General features: G+C 61.4%; 1 protein-coding gene across 2 annotated transcripts in view; it reads right to left on the bottom strand.

Moving 5' to 3' along the window:
- Window positions 1–2,679: 2,679 nt before the first annotated feature.
- FOXO1 (forkhead box O1) overlaps window positions 2,680–14,907 on the bottom strand; it is an 85,263-nt gene continuing 73,035 nt past the window's right edge. Inside the window, exons 2-3 of one of the 2 annotated variants that reach the window (XM_045839055.1) lie at window positions 6,407–7,762; window positions 2,680–5,927 (exon numbers count right to left, since the gene is read on the bottom strand). In XM_045839055.1, coding sequence (XP_045695011.1) covers window positions 6,425–7,762 — 1,338 coding nt within the window. In that variant the 3' untranslated portion in view covers window positions 2,680–5,927; window positions 6,407–6,424. The remainder of the gene's footprint in view (window positions 5,928–6,406; window positions 7,763–14,907) is intronic. The other variant, XM_045839056.1, reaches the window with a different exon arrangement.

Raw genomic sequence — 14,907 nt, 5'->3', positions numbered from 1 at the left:
ATTTATTCGTACTCCAACTGTAACCTGCTTTTGCCCACCCCTGTAAAGCGGGTTCACAGCTGGCTGGACCCCGGCCCAGCACCGAGGGGCCCGCCGCCTCTCCTGGAGTTTCCACACTCCCGGGCCTCAGAGGCCGAGCGCCGCTCGTGAGGACGGGGAGGACGATGCAATCCAACCAGGCGGCTCTCGAATGTGTCCTGCGGGCCAAGGCTGGCCGTCCAGAAGGCCCCCTGGGAAGGCGACAAAACCCCCAGGGCTACTATTACCTGCGCCGACACTACCTCGTCTGTGCACAGGAAGCCATGTGCAGACACCACCTCACCCTCTAATCTCACGTCTAACCAGGTAACCGAAGTCGTCCTCAGCGTCCCAAGAAGTCAAGGCGACTCGCTGCTTTGCCGAGACCCCCGGCGCCCCTGCCCACCCCCAGCATGGACCTAGCAGTGGACACCTCGGGCTTTTCTGGAACTGGGAGCCCTGCTCTGAGCGGCTGTCTCTGCTAGGATCGACCCTGCCTGGGCAAGCTCAGTGCTGCGACGAGCCAGTAACGGGAACCCACGCAGGAACTCTAGCAAGGGTAAGGATCCCACACGGCTCCTAGGGATTCTGCACATTGCCTGTCTGGGACTGGAGTACGTGGGAAGAATGAGACATAAATAATGAAAAAACAAGAGCTCCTGAAGTTGCCCTTTCTTCCTGGAGGAGGTAGACCTCGACTTTCCACGGGTGGCTTCCAGTACAAACAAGACTTTCACTTTGGAGAGACATGAACTTGATCAAGGCTCTAACACCAAGGTGTTTCATTTAGGCTTTGAGTTCAGGGGGCCCAGTTGGGAGGAGGAAGATGGTGGCCAGCTATCCGTAGGGCTCAAAAAGTGGGCCCCGATCTCCTTTTCTCCTGTTTCTGGAGCAGGTGAGCCTCAGTGGGGAGCTTCTCAGTGTGGCCTCCCCCTCTCCTGGCCACGCTGCCGGGGGAGGGGGCCGCCCAGAAAGCCGACCCCAATCTGTCCCTTGAAACGGCCTCTCCGGTGTCTGACCACGCCAACCAGTCTTAAGTGTAACTAGCGCCATCGTGGTCGAGTCAACTCAAACACGGAGAAACGACAGCCAAGGCGAAGTCCTGCTGTGCGGGAGGTTCGCAGGTCAAGGGGCCATCCTGGGCACACCTCCCGACGCCACCTGGGCGCTCCAGTCCCAGCAGGGGCCCAGATCCTGTCCAAGGAAGGCCTGCTCTCCCTCTCCCTGAAGCCCCACCCGCGGGCTCTAGCAGGGACACCTTCCTGCCGGGAGGGAAAACCTGGAAAGCGGTCTCCAAAGAGGGCATTAGCGGCATGATGTGTGTACACAGAGGGCTGCGAGGGGAGCCCGCTAGTCTGAGCTCTGGTGGTGCAGTCCAGGGGGTTTCTGCACTTGGCCTGAAGCAGTCGTTTCCGAAGGGATTTGTGTGTGCAACCCAGGGGCGGGAACAGGATGGAAGGGGAGGGTTTTATCAGTTCTACACTCAGGGCTTCAATTGTATCTTCTAGCCCTGGCTGGCGTAGCTCAGTGGACTGAGCTCGGGCTGCGAACCAAAGTGACACAGGTTCGATTCCCAGTCAGGGCACATGCCTGGGTTGCAGGCCATGACCCCCAGCAACCGCACATTGGTGTTTCTCTCTTTCTCCCTCCCTTCCCTCTCTAAAAATAAATAAATAAAATCTTTTTTTAAAAAAAAAAGAAAGGGTCCCGCTGCTGGACGGGCCGAGGGAGGGTGGGGGAATTGGAAAGCTGAACTCATCTTCTGGAGTCTAAACTGATAAACGCTAGAATAACCTATTTCCTTGTGGCTACCCTAACTCTTCGGACATGGCCTTGGTTGGCGAAAGGGTCAGCAGCGAAGAGACTGGACGTCATCCTGGTGTGTAAACGTGCATTTTAACTCTCCTTCAGTGACCCTAGGTCACTTCTGAGGCCTTTTGGGAGAACAGCAAACCCGTAAACCCTCGGGTCCACAGCCACGGAAAACGAGGACTCCTCCCCCAGAAAGGTGTGTGACTGGCTGACAGAGGCCCAAGTGGCTGCAGAGACCACCCCGCACCACCCCCCCCAGGGCCTGCTCAGTGACCTCCCAGCCAGGACCCTCCTAACTCGCCCTTCCGGTACCCTGACCTTCGCACTGTCTGTGCCGACACGAGACTGAATGGCCCAGGGAGCACCATACAGAGTGTGGGGTTCAGACACTCGGAAGGGGCGGCGCTGCGCCCCTGGGCTGTCCATCATCCGGGACGCTACTTGTCCGTAATGCCAGGGGCCTACGGTCTGGCCAGAGACTGCCCCTCCAAAGGGAACCCCAGATTTTTTTATTTATTTATTTATTTAGAGAGGGAAGGGAGAGAGAGAGAGAGAGAGAGAGAGAGAGAGAGAGAGAGAGAGAGAGAGAGAGAGAAACATCAATGTGCGGTTGCTGGGGGTTATGGCCTACAACCCAGGCACGTACCCTGGCTGGGAATCGAACCTGGGATACTTTGGTTCCCAGCCCGCGCTCAATCCACTGAGCTACGCCAGCCAGGGCGGAACCCCAGATTTCAATGAACCACAGCACCGCAGCCGACAAGGTTTAACTCCCGTGATGGCGACCCATTTCCTCTCAAATCCTCATAAAGAGCTTGCTCTGTACAGTTAGAAAAGACAGACACCAAACCATTTAAACATAATTTATGTACATTTATGGCTTTTACACAATAATAGCAAAGATTGTTCTTGTATCCGTAAGTACATCCGCATCATCAGGCACTTCTCAGAGAGTACTGGAGCGGGGGTGGGGGGCCCCGCACCGTCACTCAGCTCAGGGCGCCGGCCGCAGGAGGGCGGGGCTGGGCCCGACAGGGCGGGCACGGCCCGTGCCGGCCCCACGGCCAGACCACACGCCCCCCCCCCCCGAAGGAGGCCCCGGGGCACGCCCCCGGCTTTGTCTGCACAGATCCCTCTGCATTCTTTATTGAGTGATGACTTGCAAACTAAAATCACCCGAGAAGCTTCTCATGTGAAGGCCTGTTATAAATTAAGAACGCCGAAGAGCTGACTATAAAAATGCCGGGGGCGGGGCTAAGGTGACACAGGCCCAGGAGTGGAGCGATCTGAACGGGCTCCCTTGGGAGAACCACCCCCCCCCGGGGCGCCCTCCTCGCCTCGGAGGCCCCACCGACCTGCTGCTCCCTGGAGTGCAGTGCGCGCTGATTGACCGGGACAGCGGACGTCTGTCCCGGCGGAACCTTCCGTGCCACGTGCGTACGACCTACGTACAGTCCACACGTCTATGTTACAGAAACAATACTTTATATTTAAAATATCTGAAGCGCTCTATGATACAATATGCTTTTAATAACAGTACAAACCGGGGGAAAGAAATCAAACAAGGCTGCAGAGGTGGCATCGTCTGGGCATCTCACAGAGCAGTCGTGTACAGTAAAACTGGTCGTCTGCTCCCTCCGGGTCGGTCGGTCTTCGCACAGAAAAAGCACTCAGAGGTCACATGATGTTTTCACACTAGACAAGGGGCCTTCCACCCGAGTTCGCTGTACCCCGGAGAGCTAGCCACCCGGGGTTCATGTCCGGATTTCAACACGAGAAAGAAACACCCGAAGGAAAAGAAGATATTTACACGGACTGAGGAGGAGGAAAGACCTTCAGATGGTGATGTTGGCTGTGGCCGTCTCCGAGGCTCATGTGTGAGGGCAGGGGCGGGGGGTGTCCTGGGGCGGCGGTGGTAACAGAAACCGAGTAGTTGGCACCCACGAGGTCCGTCCCACGGGCGGGAGGCACCACTGAGGGGATGGCAATTCTACGACCAGGTGTGTCTCGGAGCGGACAGCGACACGGGGGTTGTCTGACAACCCTTCGCCACCACAGAAGTGACCGTGGGAAGCTTACCCCAGGGCCGGCCCCCTGGAGGAAATCCACCAAGGACACTTCTGCTCTTGTTACACATGTATGAGAAAAAACTAAGCCAACGGAGATGCCATTCGCAGATGAGACAAAGCAAATGTGGCTGGGGCTAAGCACACAGAAATCAGATCAGAGCCCTCTTAGTCCGGCAAGGGGAACGCTTCTGTTCAGCTGTTCCTTTCCTGGTGCTGTGACTCGGGGCATCCACGGGACCAGAAAACACCAACGCTGCAAGTGGGCCTCGAGGCCAACGAGCCTGGTCTGTCAGTTACAGGTGAACGGAGAATATTACAACGTAATGATCAGGATCATAGTTGAGGTTGCTAAGAGGCTAAAGAAATTCTTAACTTACACAAAGGCTTTTAAGAATTCAAATATACAACTCAAGAGCTGGTTTGCTGATGTCCAGATGGATTGCCCCGGGTTTTCAGCGAGCTCCTTCCCACGGGGCAGCGTCTACACTCACGCACACAGAGCAGCCCACCCGTCGCCCAAGTCCTGTCTCTAAGCCACCACCCCCCCATGGACTCTCCACAGTGTGCTCCGCGATCTGCAGGACGGAAGGACGGAAGGACGGAAGGACAGAAGGACAGAAGGAAAGAGGGATGAGGTGTGGGGGCTGACAGAAGCCTTCAAGGCCAGGCTACGAAGACCCACCTCTACCCGGACCAGAGTAAGAATGCAGCACTGTGAGGGGAAACTTCCGGTGGAGCTCAGCTCAGAGTGGTGCCGACGGAGCGCCCAGCCTGAGACAGGGGTCCTGTTTCGGGCGCGGGTCTCTCCCTTCCTGCACGACAGACACTACGAGGCCGCCCGGGCGGAGCTGCAAGGACGAGGACGCAGCGCTGCGTGGTGCGCTGAGCTCACGGAGGAACGGCACATGTGACTTCTTTAGAACACGTACATAGAAACATACCGAGTTCTCCTCAACTGGAAACACAAAAACGTCCTTCACTATACATACACCCCTCTCCTGCCAAAACCAGGGCCAGAAGCATTGAGTAGGCAAGTACTAATTACAGTGATTTTAAGATTAGTCACAGACATCACCAAGCGGCATCCCCAAGTGTACAAACCAGTTGAGCACGTACAAAATTAGTACTAATCCAGTTAGAATACAAAATGAAAATTACGGATGCTGTCTCAAATATCTGGGAGTCTGTAAATTTACAAGCAGTATATTATAACAAAGTAGACTCTAGTTTTAAGAAAACATTACAGTTCAGCATCTATTCCAAAAATGATCAAGTCCCAACAGTAACATCAAAAATCTGGAAATTAGAACCATTCGTATGTTTGTACAAATTTGCAAATAACAAAATAAACAGACAAAAAAAAAATAGAAAAGACCTGTACAAGGCTGGCATTTACTCTATTTTTTTTCTTTCCCCAAAGAGTCTGACAAGTCCGCGGACGCAGCAGGCTGCCGACAGGGTGTGGGTCCTCGCGTGAGGGACACGGCGGCGCGAGCGGGTCCGAAGCTGCGCCCGCAGGTGCTGGGCGGAGGGCCTGGTTCTCGGGGATCCGTCAGTCCGGCAGAACACGGGGGGGCGAACAGAAGTTTAACTTATTAAGGACGTGAGACCATCACAGTAGTACAAAAAAAAAGAGTATACACTTTCCTTGGACCGAATGGCTATTTAAAAAACAACACACACACAGAGACAGTTCTGCGGCTACCGCGTATGTACAAAACTTGAGCGCGTGCCAGGACCCGCGGGTCCGCCCCGCAGGTCCGCGGCGTGGCGAGTTTGGCACTTGATCGTGGCGGGGCCTCCGGCGGTCCGTGTCCGCGGCGGCCCGCCCCTGCGAGCACGGGGCAGACATCCCGCACAGGAAAGTGTCTTCGCTGCCAAGTCTGACGAAAGGAAAAAAAAAAAACATTTTTTTTTGTCAGTGTTTTTTTTTTTTAATCAAGAAAACGAAAAGATGGGGTGACGGACATCTTTGGACTTCTTCTCAGCTCCTGCTGCCGGACAGTCTGAAGCACTTAGACTCGTGGCCTAAGAGGAGAGAAAACACACGCACACCGTAAAAATGCAGCCAAACTAAAGTCCACCCAGCTTCACCTATCACAGGGACAGACAGACACTGGTAGGAGAGAGCGGAGCTCTCCCAAACAGCTCTGAAACCACTCCTGGGGGTGGGGGGGGGGAGTTTCCACCTCACAAAGCCCACCAGCACTTGATCTCCATCCCACACGTGCGTCTACTGAAAAGTGCCAGAAAGACGCAGCTGTCGAACTGGCAGAGAAAACCCTTAAAGCAGTCAAAGGCAGGCTCCACCTTCCAACTCCAGGGGAAAGCGTGCACGCTGTAACAAGGGTGGGAAGACAGCTAATGAAAGCTGCCTCTCTGCACCGGGCAGCCAGCCGGCACCCTAGCAGCGAGCCCTCGCCGTGGAGGGGACACGTGGGCGAGGCGCTCCTCCGCTGGCCTGAGTTCGGACCCCAGGTCCCGGGCTGTCACCGGGGTGGTCTTACCTGCCCGCCGACCCACTCCTAGCCGGACACCCAGCTGTGCGTCGTCGTCTTGACGCCGTGCGGGAAGTTCTGGCTGGGCAGCACGTTGTCGAAGTTGAAGTCCAGCGTGTCCCCGTCCATGAGGTCGTTCCGGATGATGGACTCCATGTCGCAGTCCAAGCGCTCGACGAACATGCCGTCCAGGTCGCTCGGGAGCTTCTCCTGGTGGAGGAGGCCCACCCTGCCGTAGCCGTTGCAGCTGCCGCCCGGGGAGTAGCCCCCGAGGGCGCTCATCTGCACGGCGTGGGGCAGAGGCACTTGCAAGGCGGCCTTCGCCGGGGCCAGGCGGTTCATGCCCGAGCTGTGGGGCATGGCGTTCACCGCGTGGGGCAGGGCGCGCCCATTGACCACGGACGCCGGCTGGGCGTGGCCGGGGTGGCTGTGGGAGCCGGGGCTCATCATTTTGTTGTGAGATGCCTGGCCGCCATAGGCTGGCATGACCGAGTTAGGGCCCATGAGCACATTCTGGCTGAGGACCCGGCTGCTGGGCTGGGCCACCCCGCCGTCGACCGGCGCCATGATGTCGTTATGGGGAGGGGAGTCGGACGTGAGCAGCTCCTTCAAGAGCCCCGGCGCACAGCTGTACTGGCTGATCCCGCCGTAGGCCGCCTTGCTGTCCGGCAGCGCCTGCATCGCCATCGGGGGCAAGGGGCTCATGCCGGCCTGGCCGTAGGTGTACTTCTGGTAGTTGGGGCTCGGCGAGCTCAGGCTGGTGCTGGGCGGGGCGAACGAGTAGCAGGGCGCCTGCTGCATCAGGGCGCCGGGGGAGGACTGGGTGGAGGCGGTCAGCGACGTCGGCGGCGAGAGGAGGTTCAGGTTGTCCAGGAGGTTCTCCATGTTCTCGGGGCTGCCGATCTCCGACAGGCTGGGCAGCGTGGAGGCCATCTTGGCGGCGGACGGCGGGTAGCCCATCGGGTGCAGGTCCCCCTCCCCCAGGTCGTCCTGCTCCGTCATGATGGGCGAGAGCCTCCCGCTGACAGTGCTGGCGTTGGAGCTGGTCCGAGGGCGGAAGGTGCTCCAGGTGTCGAAGTCGTCGTTGCTGTGCGAGCCCGGGCTGGCGGGCCACTTGGAGAACTGAGAGCCGGGGCTGTCCCCCGCGCCCTCCGCGCCAGGCTGCAGGGAGGCCTTCTTCTTGGCCGCCCGGCCGCGGCTCTTGGAGAACTTGCTGTTGTTGTCCATGGAGGCCGCCCGCCTGCGGGGGGACTTGCCGCTCTTGCCCCCCTCGGGGTTCAGCATCCACCACGAGCTCTTGCCGGTGCCCTCGTTCTGCACGCGGATGAACTTGCTGTGCAGCGACAGGTTGTGGCGGATGGAGTTCTGGAAAGCGAAACATCGCGTTAGATGCACAGCGCCTCTCCGGCTGCGTGGGATCGCCCCCCACCCCCCGCCCACCCCGTATGGTCCGGGTGGCCCGGGGCCCCCACCCACGCCAGTGCAGGGGAAACTGTGTCTTCACGGGGGGGACAACATGAACACACGCTATTTAACGCCTCTTTCCGCCCCGCCACCCGCGACACCGCGCCGATCCTCCCTCCCCGGGCAGCGCGGGCCGTCTGCTCTGGGGGAGCTCCGCGTCACGGGGCCGCGCGGGGCGGGCAGGAAAGAAGGACACGAAGCGGCACGTGTCCTCGGCCAGACAGTGGAAGCCCGGAAACTCCGAGACTGGGATGCATTTCCACCCTTAACAGCCCACGAGGCAAATGCATACAAGTGAGTAAGGAAAAACTGGGTCTTTTTTTTTTTTTAAATTTAGAAAGCTGAAATTCCCAACAAAAGAAAAAAAAATTAAATTCCGGTGTCATCTGCCACCCCTCCCGCCCCAGAACCACCAGTGGTACGCATGCACCAACGGACCCATGGACACAGCCTCAGAGGTCACGCTCCACCCGGGAGGGGACAGGACGGGGGCAGGGCAGGACCAGGGCGCAGGCGCCCCGCTGCCAGTGTGGCTCTGGGCCGCGAGAGCCGCGGGGCAATTCACAGAGGAAGGTCCACCTTCTTTTTTTTTGAGCGTTCGGGGGCTCTGCCATGCACTGGCTCCACCGCCTCACGGGGCTGCTTGGCCCCCGCGCGCCATAAGTTCCCCGCAAGCAGCAGAGGGAGATGTGACCGCATGGGGCTGTCGTGCGGATTCAAGGAGGTACCGTGCCTGAGAGGCTCCTCGGTGTCTGACACACGGCAAGGGTCGGTGACAAGAATGTCTTAGGTCCCAACCTCGGGGACACACGTCTAGGCCCCATTTCCTTCCTCCCATCCACTGGGGTGCGCGTAGGAACCTAGAGGTGTTGTGAACGCAAACCCACAACTCTGAACACACACACGGAAGGGGCTGGGAACAGCCTCCAGTCCCGGCAGAAGCAGCGAAAGCACGCCGCCAACAAGGAAGCCCTGTCCGACCATCCCCCGCCCCCACTCCCAGAGCCCCCAGGGGACACGTGGAGAGGGCGCAGGGGGCTCCCGAGACGGAGGGCCTTGTCCCGCAGCTCTCCCCACCAGCACAGCACAGGGCAGGGCAGGGCACTCGCGGACCGCCCCCACCCGCTCACAGAGCAGCGTCTGCTGTCGGGACCTGAAGACCCTGGGCCCCGGAGGGTCTCTCCGGAGTCCTGGACCCCGGGGAGCAGGGCAGAGCACACGGCCCCCCACCTCTCCAGCTTCCTCTGCCAAGTGAGCCCAAGGCTCAGCGGGCCGACCCCCTGGACCTGCCACCCCTGCCCCCCGCCCACAGAAAGGCTCTGGCTGGGTTTGTGGTCACCCGGGGACGCAGCCGCAGCGCCCACATCCTCATGCCAGCGACATGCCAGCCACTGCTCCAGAGCGGGGGCTGTGCACAGCAGGACGGGGGGCTCCACGGAGACCCGGGGAGCTCGAGTTGTTTCTCATGGAAAGAAGCAAGAAAACAGAATGGGGGAGGGGCAGGGGGTCCCACTTTCTGGAAGGAGATTTAAAAGGCAGAGTGAGGCCAGACAGCCAAGGCCCAGAAGTCCACATTTCCCACCCCCTCGGACCCCCTGCACTGCACTCCACCGAGGGCTGCACCGTGGCAGCCACGCCAGCCCCGGGCCAGGGCGCAGAGCGGGGCCAGGCCAGGCCGGGCCGCGCACGGGGTCTCCTCCCGCCTGGACGCGGGCAGGTGTGTCGGTGAACCTCGGCGTCCTTCTGTCCCCAGCCCTCCTCTCCTTCCACCCCGGGGGTCTGTCCCCACACCCAGGAGTCCAGCAGTGGCCGAGGACTGCGTTCTCCTCATGTCCTACTCCACGTCCATGTCTCTCCCTCACGGGGAGGTTTTATTTACATTCACACTCACACACACACACACGCACACACACTCACACACTCACACTCACACACTCCCACAGCCACAGCCTCATCTGCTGGGCCCAGCAAGTTCCAAACCACTCCTCCAAGCAGCGAGCCTGGCCCGGGGGCAGAGACCAGGACAAGGCCGGTACTCGGACCCGGCGACGCACTCTCCGCACCAGTGCGACGGCCTTGCTCTCGGAACACAGCAGACACCCAGAGAAGCCACAGTGAAGAAAGTTCCAGAGAAAAGGAAGCCTGACTCCTGCCCCTGTCCCATTCGGTTAACGACCCAGGGGGAAGACCTTCCTGGATAGTGGCAGCATCCTGGCCGCCCCCACTGACCCACCGACCAACCGACCGGGGGAGGAGGGCGGGGGGGCTGCACGGCATCCATAATCAGATCATCTGCCACTGCGACTGGGGGACATTTTTGATAACGCGGCTGAGGCGCAAGGATGACGTTCGCTCACTCGGATGGGACACTCACTCACTCACTCACTAATCAGACTCACACACACAGAGAAAAGGCCCCACAGCAGCCCCTCACTTATCAGAACATTATGCCACATGTTTTTCTAAGAGGACATTTGAGGTCGCTCTTTGAGTAACAGAGCTGTCTCCTAACTTTGCCAACAATTAAAAAAAATTTTTTCCGAACAGGAAAAGGTTTTCTGTGCGGGGCCTGTTACATAAATTCCTGTTTTTCACAGAGCCAGCGGGGCATTAAAGCAGCTCTGATTTCCAGGGGGTGGGGGCAGGGCTGCTGAATGGGGGCATCTCGTGAAAACTGCGTGTCGCTGTGTCGCGGCGTCGCGTCTGCGGGTCTCCGGTGGCCCCGGCCGAGGCCGGAGGAGAGTGAGGCTCGCCCACGGAGCCACGCAGCAGAGCCACGCAGCAGAGCCACACGCACGGCCACATGCACGGCCAGTGCGCGCTGCGGGAGGACGGGGAACTCACGCACTGCACCCACCTCCCCAAACCCTGAGCTTCCGCGTGGCGCCGGGGGAGGAAAAGAGGGAGGAAAAGACGGGTCGGCACTTCTCCTCCCCTCCGGCTGTGCTTCTCTGCGGCCCTGGCTTTCCGCTAACGCTGAGCTGGCTCGCCTTCCTCCCCTCCCCCAACCGAACACGCCTCCCTCTGCCACCAGCTCCCGGGCCCCGCCCCGCCGCCTGCAGGCCCCGCCCCGGCACGCGGTGCAGAACGGTGTTCTCGGGGAGCCCGGTCCGGCGAACTCCACGGGTCACGTGGGGGAAGGGGGACCCTGGACACGACGACACGCGCTGGCCTGTCCCGCCCGCGCTGCTGGCGGTCTCTAGCTCTTGGGCGCCCCGCTCTGCGTGCTCTGCAGACCAGAGTCCCAGCCCCTTCAAGGGCGAGGGGCTCGGGGTGGTTTTTGTTTCCCAATCGTGAATCCCCCAACGGGCTCTGCACGTCAGACGCGGTCGCTGGCTGTTTGTTGACTGACACCTCAAACGCTACGGGGAAGCTGTAACACCTTACACAGCTTCTACCCGCCCTGCCCCGCACCAATTCAGGCCAAGGAGTGCCCGCCGAGACCCCCGTTCTGCGGCCTGCGGCCGAGGACACGAGGAGGGACGAGACGCGACCTCTGCCCTCTAGGAGTGCTGCGATCCACCCAGGGAGAGGGAGAGGGCGAGCCCGCCCAAGCACACGCTCGAGACGCAACGGACACACGCAGGGCTCCCCGGGAGCACCGACCTCCTCCCACCAAGGCCTCCCCCACCCCCACCAACCCCAAGTCCCAGTCCCAGGGTCCCGTGCTTCCAGGGGCCCTTCCGGGTATAACCCCAGCTCACCCTGCAGCTCTCCGGTGCAGGGCCTCTGTCCCTCACCGAAACTGTGACTCTGCTCGGCTGGGTCCCCGGGGGCACGCCTGGCTTCCCGCCACACCGTGAGCTGCAGGAGCTCAGGGACCCGCCTGTCCTCTGCGCACTGTGTCCTGACGGTCGCCGCCAAGGAGGCGCTCAGGGCCTGCTGAGCAGGTCTGCGGGCCCCGAACGCACGGGGCGGTGTCCAGACTGGACGAGGTCGCGCACGTTACCTGCTCACCCCAGTCAGCGTTAGCTGGCGTTGCTCCCGTGAGCGTGACGGCGGCCACCAAGTGCGTGTCTCTACTTCAGAGACTGACCTGTATCACAGACAGGAGCCTCCCTCCTTACACTCGCACCTCACACTGTGCCTGCCGGCGTGAGGCTCTCCTGTGGGCGTTTCTCTGGGAGAACGGACCCGTCTGGGGCCCCAGGGGAGGTGTCACCTCCTGGCACCGGGCAGCGTCTCGGAGGCCGTGCACGGACGTGGCTCAGGGGCCCAGCGACCGAGGCTGGCCTCCTGTGCCCACACTTGCCCGTCAGTGCCACCGACTGGAACCCCCTTAAGGTGACGCTGCCGTGCCCTGGGTGTGGGCCTCACGCCTGCCCGCGGGTTCTGGCTGCAGCCACACCTCGGGAGAGGCGTGCCGCCAGCACCAGGCTGTGTGCGTGCCTCTCCTGGGGGCGGAACGGACGCTGCCGACCAACACCGGCTTGCAGAACTTGCAGAACTCAAAACCCACCTTCCTCCTCGACGGGGAACACCTACCTTTAAAGAAACATAGCTTGCTTTTAGTGCTAAGGGTTCCTCTCCGTGGCGGCAGCTGAGGTGGGAGGTGCAGAGGCAAACACCACCTTGGGGACCCAGGAGAACAGGGAGAGGCCCCCCCCCCCGGGGCTGCTGCGCCCCAGCTGCCCGCCGCCCCGGGAGAGGGCGGGTGTGAGCGGCCCCCACCAAGTCCAACAGGAGAACTCCCGACACACGAGAACACGCGACTAAATCAATTCGTTGTTCCAGAAATTCTAGACATTCTTTCAGAATGCTAGATAAGCGAGGTCTTTCCAAAAGCATTCTGTCTAATTTCTGTGCACTTGGGCAGCGGGCGCGATTGTTCTGCGGACCCCCAGTGTGAACCGACTCCCTCCTCCTGCGTCCCCCCACCCCACACCATCTCTCCCGGCTCTTCTGCCAGTGAGGACGCACGCAGGAGAGTGCGGGGACCGCCTCCACTCTGTTAACAGAGTCCCCGCTGCAGCTGCTAGTACGACATGTCTGCAGAACAGTCCCCTTTGCTCCCACACAGAAAGGGAACTCGGGGCCGTCAGCCACAGTTCGCTCTTGCTACAGGCGACAGCACTGACACACGTCACCGACAGACATCACGGAGAGTCGACTTCGACCGGTGTGGTGAGGCCTGCTGCGAACGGCCCGCCCCCCACCAGCTCCCACCTCCAGCTCTCCCTTCCTGGTGTGGACTTCCTTTCCCAGAAACGCCGGTGACCCCAGAGGCCGGCCTGTCCCCCCCACCCCCACCCCCGCACTGGGCTTCTCCAGGGACCCCAGGGCCGCAGGCAGAGGACCACCGGCAGCCTCATGCACCTGCGAGAGCTGGAGGGCACTGGGAAGGGCGTCAGGCCTGACACCCTCCCTCCCGTGAGGGAGGGCGGAGTCCCGAGAGACGAGCGAGCAGACGGGAAGCCTGTGCGTGCTCCTCCTCTACGGAGCGGCTGGGCCGCGCGGGGCTCCCCGCCAGAACATGAGACGGAGCCGAGAGCGTGCCTCGTGCCTCCCCCGCCAGACCGACCCTGAGCCCCAGGGCCCCCGACGAGCGCAGGGGCACACCCCGCGCCGAAGGGCCCTGTCCCTGACTCAGATCGTTCCCGAGACGGAGCAGAGACCAACTACACCGCAGCGGCTCCTACCAGATCAGGGGCGCGTGGGGAGCAGGTGCTCGCGTAACACAGCGCCAGGACGACGGCAGGGTGCGAGCTCCCGGGTGCCGTGAGAGTGTCCGTGTCTGGGGGAGATGCGCGGGCAGGTGGGACCCCGGGTCAGGCCGACCTCAGGGCCACTCCGCGTGAGCTGCATTGGGTCTTGGCCTCGACCCCGGCCCCCAGGAGACAGACGTGAGTGCTGTTATGAAGGACGTTTGGGGGCTGGTGGGCGTGGTGTGCGTGGTGAGCACCCACCCCACCGCACGGCTGCAGGAACAAAGGCCGGCTGGCCGGGGGCAGAAGGTGAAGGGGCGCGCACACAGGAATCTTCCTGCGAGTGGCCCGGGGGCTCGCCGTCCTCGGCCCGTCCCCACGCCCTCGCAGCGCAGCGGAGCTGCAGGCCTTCCACACAAGGGTGGTTTTCTCCCCGGAAGACGGCGAATGTAAAACTTCGATCGTCCCCCTAGCGTGTCCCACTCACGGTTCGGGCTGCCTGTGCTGAACACACGTGTGGCCCAGCGAGTCGTTCGAGAGGGAGGCGAGCCGAGTGCCCTGTGCCGGAGCGCAGCCGGCCCGGCCATCGCCATCGAAACGATGCTCCTTCCCATCCCTTCCCAGCGCCGCCCCCCCCCACCACCACCGCGGAGGTCACGCGGAACGGCCTCCATGTCGTGGGGGCCGTGGTTGGGTAGGAGGACAGTGACAAGCGGACAGGGCCGTGGTGTCAGGAAGCAGACGCCCAGCCCGGGAGGAGGGGCGGGAGGAAGCCCCCGGGGAACGGATGAGGCCCCCCGGGCTGGGCTCTGATGAGCGCCCCTGCTGGCCCAGAGCCTGGAGGTCGCCTGTCCCCTCACAGGGGAGGGGCCTCAGACGGATTCCTGAAGGAGGGAGCAGCACAGCCGCTCAGCGACACTGCCGCCAGCTCAGGCCCTGGCTTCTCGGAAGGTCACAGGTGGAAAGCACAGGGACGCCCCTTGCCGTGTCCCACAGGGAAACCCCTTTCCGAGGGACAGCTGCTGCTCGGTGGAAGGAAGGGCTACGCCCTGCACTCTCAGACGGTGAAAGTGGAAGTCCTCCCTACGCCACGTAATGCCACGTGCCTCACACACTGGCAGAGGCCGGGAACCCTGAGAGGCAAAACCCCGAAACTCCCCCGGTGAAGCTGAAGCTCACGCCTCCGGTGACGACGAGCGCCTTCCCCTCTCCCTGGGCGCGAGACATTATTCCGAGTCACTCACCTTCCGTGGGGTCCACAGGAGGTGCTCCTGCCGACCCCGCTCAGGCTGGAAGCGGAGACTGTGTCCCACTGGCTGCTGCGCGGGCCTGACACTGCCGCACTGGCCCGCAGGCCAGCTCTCAAGTAGGTGCCATCGAGCCTGGCTGGGAAGGCCCCAG

This window comes from Phyllostomus hastatus, unplaced genomic scaffold (assembly GCF_019186645.2).
Source record: "Phyllostomus hastatus isolate PE091 unplaced genomic scaffold, TTU_PhHast_1.1 phas_contig_29, whole genome shotgun sequence".
NCBI lineage: Eukaryota > Metazoa > Chordata > Mammalia > Chiroptera > Phyllostomidae > Phyllostomus > Phyllostomus hastatus.
Note: the sequence above shows the minus strand (reverse complement) of the source record. Positions and strands in the feature narration are given on the sequence as shown.